General features: G+C 41.7%; 1 protein-coding gene across 2 annotated transcripts in view; it reads left to right on the top strand.

The window, feature by feature from the left end:
- LOC103121597 (aldehyde oxidase 2) overlaps positions 1–12,755 on the top strand; it is a 122,537-nt gene that overhangs the window by 9,115 nt on the left and 100,667 nt on the right. For both annotated transcript variants that reach the window (XM_060194183.1, XM_060194182.1), the window contains exons 4-5: positions 5,334–5,395; positions 9,260–9,346. In XM_060194183.1, the coding sequence (XP_060050166.1) occupies positions 5,334–5,395; positions 9,260–9,346 (149 nt within the window). The remainder of the gene's footprint in view (positions 1–5,333; positions 5,396–9,259; positions 9,347–12,755) is intronic.

The following is a 12,755-nucleotide window of genomic DNA, read 5'->3' as shown; positions in this document are numbered from 1 at the left end:
GAAAGAGTAAACAAAATCGACAAACCTTTAGCCAGACTCACAAAACAAAAAAGGGAGAAGACCCAAATAAATCGGATAGTAAATGAAAGAGGAGATATCACAACAGACACTGCAGAAATTCAACATATCATGCGAGGCTTCTATGAACAACTATATGCCACCAAGTTAGAGAACCTGGAAGAAATGAATGATTTCCTAGATACCTACCAACTTCCAAAACTAAGTAAAGAGGAAGTGGATAACATGAACAGGCCCATCACAGCTAATGAAATTGAAACAGTTATCAAAAATCTTCCCAAAAATAAAAGTCCTGGACCAGATGGTTTTACAAATGAATTCTACAAAACTTTCAAAGAAGAACTAATACCTCTACTTTTAAAAGTCTTCCAGAAGATTGAAGACACTGGAATACTCCCTGCCAGCTTCTATGAAGCCAACATCACCCTGATACCAAAAGCAGACAGGGACACAACCAAAAAAGAAAACTACAGACCAATATCTCTGATGAACATAGATGCGAAAATATTGAACAAAATTCTAGCCAACCGGATACAGCAGTATATCAAAAAGATTGTCCATCATGACCAAGTGGGGTTTATCCCAAGCATGCAAGGTTGGTTTAATATACGTAAATCAATCAATGTGATCCACCATATCAACAAAAGCAAGACCAAAAACCACATGGTCATATCAATAGATGCAGAGAAAGCCTTTGACAAAATACAACATCCCTTTATGATCAAAACACTACAAAAAATGGGAATAGATGGAAAATTCCTGAAGATAGTGGAGTCTATATATAGCAAACCTACAGCCAACATCATACTCAATGGTGAAAAACTGGAAGCATTTCCCCTCAGATCAGGTACTAGACAGGGCTGCCCACTATCACCATTACTATTCAACATAGTGTTGGAAGTTCTTGCCATAGCAATCAGGCAGGAGCAAGGAATTAAAGGAATACAGATTGGAAGAGAAGAAGTCAAACTCTCCTTATTTGCAGATGACATGATAGTATACATGGAAAAACCTAAGGAATCTAGCAAGAAACTTTTGGAAATCATCAGGCAATACAGTAATGTGTCAGGTTATAAAATTAACATTCAAAAGTCAGTGGCATTCCTCTATGCAAACACTAAGTTAGAAGAAATTGAAATCCAGAAATCAGTTCCTTTTTCTATAGCAACAAAAACAATAAAATATCTAGGAATAAACCTAACCAAAGAAGTGAAAGACTTGTATACTGAAAATTATGAGTCACTACTCAAAGAAATTGAAAAAGACACAAAGAAGTGGAAAGATATTCCATGCTCATGGGTTGGAAGAATTAACATCATCAAAATGAATATATTACCCAGAGCCATCTACAAATTTAATGCTATCCCCATCAAGATCCCAAGCACATTTTTTAGGAGAATAGAACAAATGCTACAAATGTTTATCTGGAACCAGAAAAGACCTAGAATTGCCAAAACAATCTTGAGAAAAAAGAACAGAACCGGAGGCATCACACTGCCAGATCTCAAACTATATTATAGGGCCATTGTCATCAAAACTGCTTGGTACTGGAACATGAACAGACACACTGACCAGTGGAATAGAATTGAGAGCCCAGAAATGAGGCCCCACACCTATGGACATCTAATCTTTGACAAAGGGGCCCAGACTATTACATGGGGAAAGCAGAGTCTCTTCAACAAATGGTGTTGGAAACAATGGATTGAAACATGCAGAAGAATGAAGCTGAATCACTGTATTTCACCAAATACAAAAGTAAATTCCAAGTGGATCAAGGACTTGGATGTTAGACCAGAAACTATCAGATACTTAGAGGAAAATATTGGAAGAACTTTTTTCCGCATAAATTTTAAAGACATTTTCAATGAAACGAATCCAATTACAAGGAAGACTAAGGCAAGTATAAACCTATGGGACTACATCAAATTAAAAAGCTTCTTCACAGCAAAAGAAACCACTACCCAAATCAAGAGAACCCTCACAGAATGGGAGAAGATCTTTACATGCCATACATCAGATAAGAGTTTAATAACCAACATATATAAAGAGCTTACCAGACTCAACAACAAGACAACAAATAACCCCATCCAAAAATGGGGGGAGGAATTGGACAGAATATTCACCACAGAAGAGATCCAAAAGGCTGAGAAACACATGAAAAAATGCTCCAAGTCTCTCATTGTCAGAGAAATGCAAATCAAGACAACAATGAGATACCACTTCACTCCTGTGAGAATGTCACACATCAGAAAAGGTAACAGCAGCAAATGCTGGAGAGGGTGTGGGGTCAAAGGAACCCTCCTGCACTGCTGGTGGGAATGTCAATTGGTCCAACCTCTGTGGAGAACAATCTGGAGAACTCTCAGAAGGCTAGAAATGGACCTACCCTATGACCCTGCAATTCCCCTCCTGGGGATATATCCTAAGGAACCCAACACATCCATCCAAAAAGATCTGTGTACACATATGTTCTTGGCAGCACAATTTGTAATAGCCAAAACCTGGAAGCAACCCAGGTGTCCAACAACAGATGAGTGGCTGAGCAAGTTGTGGTATATATACACAATGGAATACTACTCAGCTGTAAAAAATGGTGACTTCACTGTTTTCAGCCGATCTTGGATGGACCTTGAAAAAATCATGTTGAGTGAAATAAGTCAGAAACAGAAGGATGAATATGGGATGATCTCACTCTCAGGCCGAAGTTGAAAAACAAGATTAGAAAAGAAAACACAAGTCGAACCTGAAATAGAATTGGAGTATTACACCAAAGTAAAAGACTCTGGGGTGGGTGGGTGGGTGGGGAGAATACAGGTCCATGAAAAATGATGAATGAAATAGTGGGGGGGTTGTATTGCTAAATGGGAATCTGGGGAATGTTATAAAAAAAAAAAAAAAAAAAAGAAAAAAAAAAAAAAAGAAAAACAGGGGAGTGGTTACATGTCTTCAAGTTCACATCAGCCAGCCGAGGCATAAATAATAACAGGGAAGTTAGTGGAGCACAGCCAAAGGTCATGGTGTATCCATGTCACCCCTCCTGGCTGACCCCAAGGGGTAACATGCCACCCCTCCCAGCCATCCCTCTTAAAGAGGGGCCTGTAAGAAGTTTACCTTGAACGCTGCTCTCAACACAAATGCAGATCCCCAAGTCCACCGTCAAGGCCTTATGATTCATAGCAATTGCAGAAGAACCAAGGATCTGGACTGTTTACGAATACCCACAGAGAATTCTGATGCAGTGACCTAAGAACCAGTGTAGAACACTATGAATAACCTTTCAGGAACACAGTGCTTTGCCTCAGTATTGACCTCTAGATTTCAGCGTTAAGATTCCCCTACAGCTTTCACCATGCCTGAAGAAAAACAAAACAACAACACACACAAAAAAAAAAAAAAACTTGCTATCAACGGATAAACGTTGAATGCATAAATATATCACTTTACTGAAGAAATGTTATTTATAGGGTTTTTGTTGTCACAAAGATACAATTTCACATTTCTTTAAGACAGGTATCAGTACAATTCACCCTCAACCAAGCCATCATCTCATTGGATGATGATGAGTCCTTAAGTACCATAAGGACTTGGGGGCCTAACACCCCCTAGTGATGCTCCCCTCCCCACTCCAGAACCCCTGAGGATCCACCCTGTACTGTCCTTTACTTGTCTCTAAGAGCTCATCAGTGAGTGAGATGGTCCAGGACTCTTCTCCTTCTGGCTGTCTCAATCAGCATTATTCCCATTAATTCCATTAATGTTGTAGCAAAGGAGAATATGTCATTGTTCCTTACGGCTGTGTAGTGTTTCATTGCACATAGACCACAGCATCTTTAACCACTCATCTGTTGTTGTGCACATGGGTTGTTTACAAGTGTTGGTTGTCACAAATAGCACTGCCTTGAACACAGACACAGACATACCCTTTTGAACAGGTATGCTTCTGTTCTTTAGATAGAGGCCTAAGGAAAGAATTGCTGGGTTATATGGTAGGTTGGTTTATTTGTTTATTTATTATGTCTTTAGTAATCTCCAAACTGTTTTCCACAGGAGGCTGTACTAATTTGCATTCCAACTCTCTTTTAGAAAAGAATGAAACTGGAATATTGGTGATAGAAACGATAATATTCTTTATTAATGAGAAAGAGAGAGAGAGAGAGAGAGAGAGAGAGAGAGTGTGTGTGTGTGTGTGTGTGTGTGTGTGTGTGTGTGTGTGTGTGTGCTGGTATACAACTCTACTCAGCTCTGGCTTAAGGTGATGCTGGGGATTGAACCTGGGCCCATGGAGCCTCAGGCATGACAGTCTTTTGCAGAACCACTATACTGTCTCCCCAGCCTTAGAAAAGATAATATTCTAAAGAGGGGAAAAAGAATATTGAACAGTCTGGAAGATTTTTTTTTTTACTTTTTATTTATAAAAAGGAAACATAGACAAAACCATAGGATAAGGGGAGTACAACTCCATACAAATTCCACCATCAGAACTCTCTATCCCATCCCTTCCCCTGATAGCTTTCCTATTCTTTTTTTAATAATTTTTATTATTTCTTTGTTTTATTTATTTATTTTCCCTTTAGTTGCCCTTGTTTTCTGTTGCTGTTGTAGTTATTATTGTTGTTGTTATTGATGTTGTTGTTGTTGGATAGAACAGAGAGAAATGGAGAGAGGAGGGGAAGACAGAGAGGGGGAGAGAAAGACACCTGCAGACCTGCTTCACCACCTGTGAAATGACTCCCCTGCCGGTGGTGATCCCGGGGCTCAAACAGGAATCGTTACACAGGTCCTTGCACTTAACCCTCTGCACTACTGCCGGACTCCCACTTTCGTTTTCTTTATCCCTCTGGGAAAATAGACCCAGGGTCATTATGGGGTGCAGAAGGTGGAAGGTCTGGCTTCTGTAATTGCTTCCCCTTTGATATTTTTAACAACACATATGAGTGCGCACACGCACACACTAAAAACCTGGATCCATCTTAACTTTCAAATAAAACCAGTAAAAAAATGTTGACTGAGGTGGCCAGGCAGTTAAACACATATTGTACTAAACTCAAGAGCCTGTGCAAGGATCCCCTCCTGCAGGAGGGTCACTTCACAAACGGTGGAACAGGTTTACAGGTGTCTATCTTTCTCTCTTCCTTTCTGTCTTCCCCCTCCCTTCGCAATTTCTCTGTCCTATCCAATAAAGCAGGAAAAAAAAAAAAAAAACAAGGCCACCAGGAGCAGTGGATTTGTAGTGCCGGCACCAAGCCCCAATGATAACCCAGGAGGCAAAAATAAATATATAAGTCAGCTTACAGTCCTGCTTCTTCTCTGATTAGGTAATCTGTGCCGCTGCACTGGGTATCGGCCAATTCTCCAGAGTGGACGGACCTTTTGCATGGTAAGTAGGTGGCTGTGAAGATACCAAAGAGTAAGTGACCGTAATAGCTGGTCAAGACTGAGAACACAGAATTAAATGTTTTAGTCCATCTAAACAACCATAAGGAAAGCCAAATGAATTTTCTCCAGTTGATGCATGGGAGCTTTCAAAATTCTTAAGAACTAGGTGTATCTTGTACCACCTCTGACGTCACACATCAGAGATCACAGGGAGAAGTCAGGTGATCTGACAAGCCAGACAGACATCTTACATAGTCAGTTGAGCCAGGAATCAGGATAGGATAGGAAGAGGGGATTCCAGCAAACCAAAGGACACAGAAAAGGTGTGGAGTTTGCTTTGGGGCAGTATAGTGGGTTCCAAGAGTCCAGACCAGCTGGGAAAGTATAAGCAGCTGGAGCAAAAAAGGGGGGGAGGACTCCATAAGGCATCCCAAGCACAATAGCACAGGAAGGTCCCTCGGAAAACTGGGCAGACCTCACTGAACTGTTGTGAAGATCAGATGATAATCAAGCTGCAAAGCATGTAGCCAGATCTTGGGGTTTCAGAACAGCTCAACAACTAGTCACTACAGCAACTGAATGGTGGTGGTGACGCTGTGAATAGCATTTTACAAGCAGCCAGACATGCACAGCTGACTGTTCTTGGCTAAAGAGCAGGTGGCTAGGGGCAATCCTGCCCTTCCCTGCTCCTCCTCCAGCCACTCTCACCAAACCCAGAAGTGAGGACATGCCCATCTGGAGCTTTGGAGCTTTCTCCTCTTCCCTAGATTCTGCTTCAAGTCTAGCCTTCACCCTACTCCCAGATCTAGCACCAGCCTCTTCCCCAAGTCCATCTTCCTAGTGCAGATCAGAATAGCCAGCACATGCACCCCAAGTCAAAGGATACCAACAGCTGGTTGATATATATATATATTAAGCCAGACCACTGCTCAGCTCTGGTTTATGGTGGTGCAGGGAATTGAACCTGGAACTTTTAGAGCCTCAGGCATGAGAATCTCTTTGCATAACCATTATGTTATCTACCCCCATCCCAACGGGCTGTTTTAAATGAGTCTGGACAGAGCTTACACATTCAGAATGGGACATTCAAGTGTATACATTTGGGGCCCTTCACCATAAAGAAAAATGTTGGGGTGGAAAGAAACAGATAGCAGGTCATGGCCCATGGGGCTCTTAAGCCAGATCTACAAGTAGAAGAGGGAGATGGAAAGGGGGCAGACCTGACTCATTCCCCAGAGCTAGTCAGAGGCCTCACACATGAGGGAGCCAAAGCTGAGCTGAGAAATAAAATGAATATCTTACAAACCAATCGTATTTTCTGGTACAAATGGGAAAGCACTTATGAGATACAAATAAAGTTCAAGGAAATGTCTTTCACCTCTCTTAAGATAAAGACAGAAAATACGGTGGTCCAGGAGGTGGCACAGTAGATAAAGCATCAGACTCACAAGCATGAGCACAACTCATGAACCTGAGTTCAATCCCCGGCAGTACATGTACCAGAGTGATGTCTGATTCTTTCTCTCTCTTCTCCTATCTTTCTCATTAATAAATAAATAAAATCTTTTGTAAAAAATTAAAAAAAAAGAAAATATGTTAGGAGACCCACCCTTAGCCAACAGGACCCAGGGGACCAAGTCCCAGAAAAAAAAAAATCTATCTTCTAGGCCAAGAGAAATGTGTTTTTGTCCTGCTGGAATTTGTCAGGGCACTTCTTGAGCGGAAACATGGGCCAGATGCTTTTTTGCTTCTTAGAAAAGTAGGAAACAGGCAGAGAGAACTGGGGGATCTGAAAGAGTGTACTTTGTTAGACACTCAGAGGAGCTATTTGAAGATGTTGTAAGAGTTTGGAGGAAATGGGAAATGAAAGAACTGGTGAATGGAGAGTTGCTTTAAAGTCTAGTGATTTCCCCCATTCCCCACCTTTTCATGGGGAAGTGTCACAAGCTGTGTCTTTCTGTGTCTCTCTTTCTCCCTCTCTTTCTCTCCCTCCCATCTCAATTTATCCTTGTTCTGTCAAGTAAAGAAAAGAAAGGTTAAAAAAAAAAGGGACAAAATAGCGGAGTTGGGCGGTAGTGCAGCAGGTTAAGCACAGGTGGTGTGAAGCACAAGGACCAGCCTAAGGATCCCGGTTCAAGCCCCCAGCTCCCCACTTGTAAGAGAGTCACTTCACAGGCGGTGAAGCAGGTCTGCAGGTGTCTGTCTTTCTCTCCCCCTCTCTGTCTTCCCCCTCTTCTCTCCATTTCTCTCTGTCCTATCCAACAATGACATCAGTAACAACAACAATAACTACAACAACAATAAAAAGGGCAAAAAAAGGGGGAAATAAATAAATAAATAAATAAATAAATAAATAAATAAATTAAAAATTAAAAAAAGGACAAAATGGCCACTGGGAACAGTGTGTTAGTAGGGCAGTCACTGAGACGCTGATGGCCATAAAAATTATGATCATAGGGCTGGGTGGAGGCTCAGCTGGAACATTGATACTTTGCCATGGGCAGAATCTGGGTTCAAGTCCCCACTCACTATCTAGAGGGGAGTAACCTGACCTGTGGTGGAGGAGTGCTATAGTTGTCTCTCTCTTTCTCTCTTTCCTTACTTATCACTATCCCTATCACTCTTTCTTTTTTTTTTTTTTTTTTAACCAGAGCACTGCTCAGCTTTGGCTTATGGTGGTATAGGGGATTGAACCTGGGACTTCAGAGCCTCAGGCATGAGAGACTGTTTGCAGAACCATGACTATCTACCCCTGCCCCCATCACTCTCATCTCTCTCACTCTCTTCCTCTCACTGTCTCTCATCTTTTATGGAAAGGAATAAAAGGGGGAGGAGATGACAGCAGGGAACAATGGAGTCATGCAGGCACCAAGCTCCAGTGACAACCCTAGTAGAAAAAAAAAAAAAGGCCCACTCAATGATTGTCCATCTTTCTGCAGTCAACTAGCAACAGATTTCAAATGTCTGGGAAAACTGGTTTCCAAGATGAGTCTTTATCTACTTTATAAGACTTATTTACTTATGAGGAAGGGAGAAAGAGAGAGAGATGATGGAGAGGGAGATATCACACAGTGTGAGCATCACTCTGGTACATGCACTGCCAGGGATTAAACTCAGGACCCCGTGCTTCAAGTTCTATTTCTTCTGCTGCACCACCACTCAGACTGCTTGTTGTATTAAGATAGATTTTTTTAATGGTTAGTAAACCATGTTATCAATCAATTTATTGAGAGAAAGAGCTAGTACAGCATCTCTCCAGCATATGTGACACTTGGAATCAATCATCACACATAAAGTCCTTTTTCTCTAAGTGACAATATTCAGTGTTGTTGAATCTTACATATACTAGAGAAGGAATAAATCATTTGTGCCTTGAAAGGACACTTATCTATTGTTCTACCACTAGGACTTCACTTTCGAAAAAATTCAGAAATATAACCAAAGTATTATACATGTAGTGAACAGATATGTTTTCATAGTGTCATAACTACAAAAGGTAGTAGAAAAATCAAGAGGAATGAGGAGATAGAGACTGAGAGACACCTGCAGCCCTGCCTCACCACTCACAAAGCTTTCCCACTGCAGTTGGGAACCAGGGGCTCAAACCCAGGTCCTTCTGCACTGTAACATGTGCACTCAACCAGGTGCATCACCACCTTGCACACCTACACATTATCTTATATATTCTGGATTTATCATTTTACTTTGAAAAATAAAGCAAAAGAAGAAAGACTTTATGAATATTCATATTTTAGTAAAACCATCAGAAGTGACTGGAGACGCTTTCAAATTGCCAAATGTTTTCAGGCACACGTTCATTTGACTATCAGAAAGCTTTTTATCCCAAGGGTTTCTGTCTTCATAGGAATCAAATGGCTGTCAAAAGAAAGGAACAGGAAAATGCTGCTTGGATCAGGAGGAAAATCAGTCCTCACTTGACAAGAGAAGTGATGTGAGTCCTTTAATTTGTTTCATCTTTTTCCTGAGAACGTTGCCTAATTCTGGTGCAGTGCTGAAAGGATGCCTGTTAATTTGAACGCCCATGCTCTGCTTGACTTACAAAGTGTCCAAAATACACACATGAATAAAACATTTTTATCTGGGAGGCATGATTCAAGCTCCACACTCTGGTTTCTCCTTTACTCTCTAGAAGCCTGTGACAACAAAACAAAACCCGCTAAGGGAAGAAAAGAAAAACCTACTTTTACTATGATGTACTGTTCTGGAGTAGAAAATGGTGTGTCGTTCCCCACCTCCCCCAGTTGTCCTCTCTCACTGAAACTCCTCCATGGCAGAGAGAGGACACTGGGAGCTCAGGAAAGCTGAGAATTGCCCCAAAGTCACAAGTTAAGTCTCTCACAGCTACAAGTCCAGCTGGAAACACTCCAGCCCCTGGCTTTGCTCTCTCACAAACACTAGTTTCCCACTGCCAAGTTTTTTTATTATTAGTAGTAGTAGTAATTTAATAGTGCTTTAAAAATGATGAGAGTTCAGGCTTTTAGCTGCACACCATATGTAATGTAAATCCCCGAGCCCTGCAGCAAAGTCATGCAGGGGCCCCACCCATGATAATAACCTCCATAGTTCTGACAGTATCTGAGTGGAATTTTGGCTTTGGTTTGCCTCTCTGTTTTTGTAATCTCATTTGGTTTATTTATCTATATTCCATCTATGGATGTATGAACAAAACCAGCCACTTTTTTACTCATTTTATTTAGCTTAATCACTTCCAGTCCCAAAAGATGCAATCTTCTCCCTCTCTCTCTCTCTCTCTCATTACCAGAGCACTGTTCAGCTCTGGTTTATACTGGGGTGGGGAACTGAACCTGGAAATTTGGAGCCTCAGGCAAGAGAATCTCTTTGCTATCTTCCCCACCCCAATCTTCTGTTTTTTGATTGCAGATATATACATATACTTCTTTTTAAAATATCTTATTTATTCATTTATTTATTGGATAGAGACAGAGAGAAATTGAGAGGGAACAGGAAGGGGGGAACCTGCAGCCCTGCTTCACCACTTGTGAACTTTCCCCCTGCAGGTGGGGACTGGGGGTTCGAACCTGGATCCTTGTACCTTGTTGCATGTGCGCTCAACCAGGTGCGCCATCTCCTTGCCCCCAGTAACTTCTCTATTTGGTCATCTGTCGCTGGGCATTTAGATTGCTTCTATTCCCTGCATATTGTGAAAAGTGCCACCATAAACACAAATTTGCACATATCCCACTGAATGAGTGATTTCATGTCCTTTGAATATATATCTGGGAGTCGGGCGGTAGCACAGTGGGTTAAACAAAGCACAAAGACCAGCTTAAGGATCCTGGTTCTAACCCCCTGCTCTGTAGGGCCAGCCGCTCAGGTCCCACCCTCCTCCCTGACTGTTGGGAGATGGAGGTCAAAGCGGCCTTCTGGAGGCCCTGGGGTAGCTCAGCATGCCGAGGGCAAAGTGCTCAGGGAGACAAGCAGTCAGCCCTGGGAGAGCCTCAGTGAGACAACTTGTTTATTGAAAGAAAAGGCAGGCAAATATACCCATAACTGCAGGGAAGGTTGAGGTAACCATTAACCCAAACACAGAGCAACACAATGCGTTGTAACATTTTGACCTACAGAATGATCACAAGTAAAAGGTTACCATCCCAGGTTTGGTCACAAGCTTTACAATGTACATTTTTCTGGAGGTAGATTTCAGGCACTTTAGGGCAGCAGGGGAGGAAAGGGAAGCAGCTGAGCAATCAGGATGTTTGCTGGCCGTTTTTAAGTTAGCCACACACAGTAATCCATGGCTTTTAATTAAAGAAGGAGAGGGGGGAGGTGTGGCATGTGTAGAAAGGCGCCCATGTCCAGGGTTCCAGCTGTCATAAATTCTAGAGGTCAGGGGGGATCCTGCCATAGTTCAACCCATGGGGGCGGGGGTTTGGAGTCAGACCCACTCAGACCTCATGGAAACTACAGCCTGGACTTTCCAGAACAGTTGGCCCATCTTCCAACACGGCTCCCCACCTGCAGGGGAGTCGCTTCACAGGCGGTGAAGCAGGTCTGCAGGTGTCTATCTTTCTCTCCCCCTCTCTGTCTTCCCCTCCTCTCTCTATTTCTCTCTGTCCTATCTAACAACAGTAACATCAAAAACAATAATAACCACAACAAGAACAAAAAACAAGGGCAACAAAAAGGAAAATTTAAAAAAATTAATGAATATATATCTAGGAGTGACATCTCTGGAACATAAGGTACTTCTGTTTGTATTTATTTAAGGACTCTTCACACTGTTTTCCATAGTCTGCACCAGTTAGCAGTCCTACCAACAAAGTACCAGAGTTCTTTGTTTTCATACATTGTAGTCAACACTTGTCATATCCTGTTGTGCTGATGTAAGTCATTTTCACAAGTACGAGGTGGAGGTTTCAGTATGGACTTGACTTGCATTTATCACCAGGAGGTGGCACACCCAGTTAAGTGCATATATTGCCATGCCCAAAGCCAGGGGCTCAATCCTCCACTCCCCACCTGTGGGGTGGGGAGGTGGGAGTGCACGGAGCTTTACGAGACATGAAGCATTGTTCCGGGTATCTTTCTGTCTCTCTCCCTCTCCACCTCCCTTTCCCTCTATATTTCTCTCTGTCTCTATCCAAAATTATTTAATGAATTAGCTAATTGATTTGCATTAATTAATGGTAAGTGGTGTGGAGCTTTTTTGTTTCCTATGTCTGTGAATCACTTGAATGTCATCTTAAATAAGTGTCTATTCAGAACTTTTGCCCACTTTTTTTTCTGGGTTGTTTATTGTTTGGTTGTTGAGAGGAATGATTTCTTTATAACGTTTTGCTATCAGTCCCTTGTCAGATATGTGATGTGCAAAGATTTCCTCCCAGTTGCTTGGTTGCCTTTTTGTCTTGTGGAATTTTCTTTCAATGTCTAGAGGCTTTCTCATTTGAGGTAGTTCATCTCTTATGTTTGTTCTTTCTTTAGTTCCCATGCTGATGGCATTGAGTCTTCAAATACATGTTTGATGTTTAGGTCCTAAAGTGCTTTGTCTCTGTTTCCTTCTGTGTATTTTATAGCTCCAGGTCTAGTACCTAAGTTTTTAATCCACTTTGAGTCAATTTTGTTGTGTGGTGTTGTTTCATTTTTTTACATGTAGTTGACTAGTTTTCCCAACACCATTTATTGGAGAAGCTTTTTTCCCTACTGAATAGTTTTATCAGTAGGTCCTTTGTCAGATATTTCACTGCCAAATTCTTAGGCAAATTACTGGACCAATTAGACAAACTGTACAAAAGACTAGAGCTGACCTTAAATGAGACTGTGCCTGTCATTTCCCACTGTGAGTCTGTTTATTCCCACCCCTCCATTCTACCTTCTTTCTA

Source organism: Erinaceus europaeus, chromosome 7 (genome assembly GCF_950295315.1).
Source record: "Erinaceus europaeus chromosome 7, mEriEur2.1, whole genome shotgun sequence".
NCBI classification, from domain to species: Eukaryota; Metazoa; Chordata; class Mammalia; order Eulipotyphla; family Erinaceidae; genus Erinaceus; species Erinaceus europaeus.
This window is presented reverse-complemented; position numbering and strand designations above follow the sequence as displayed.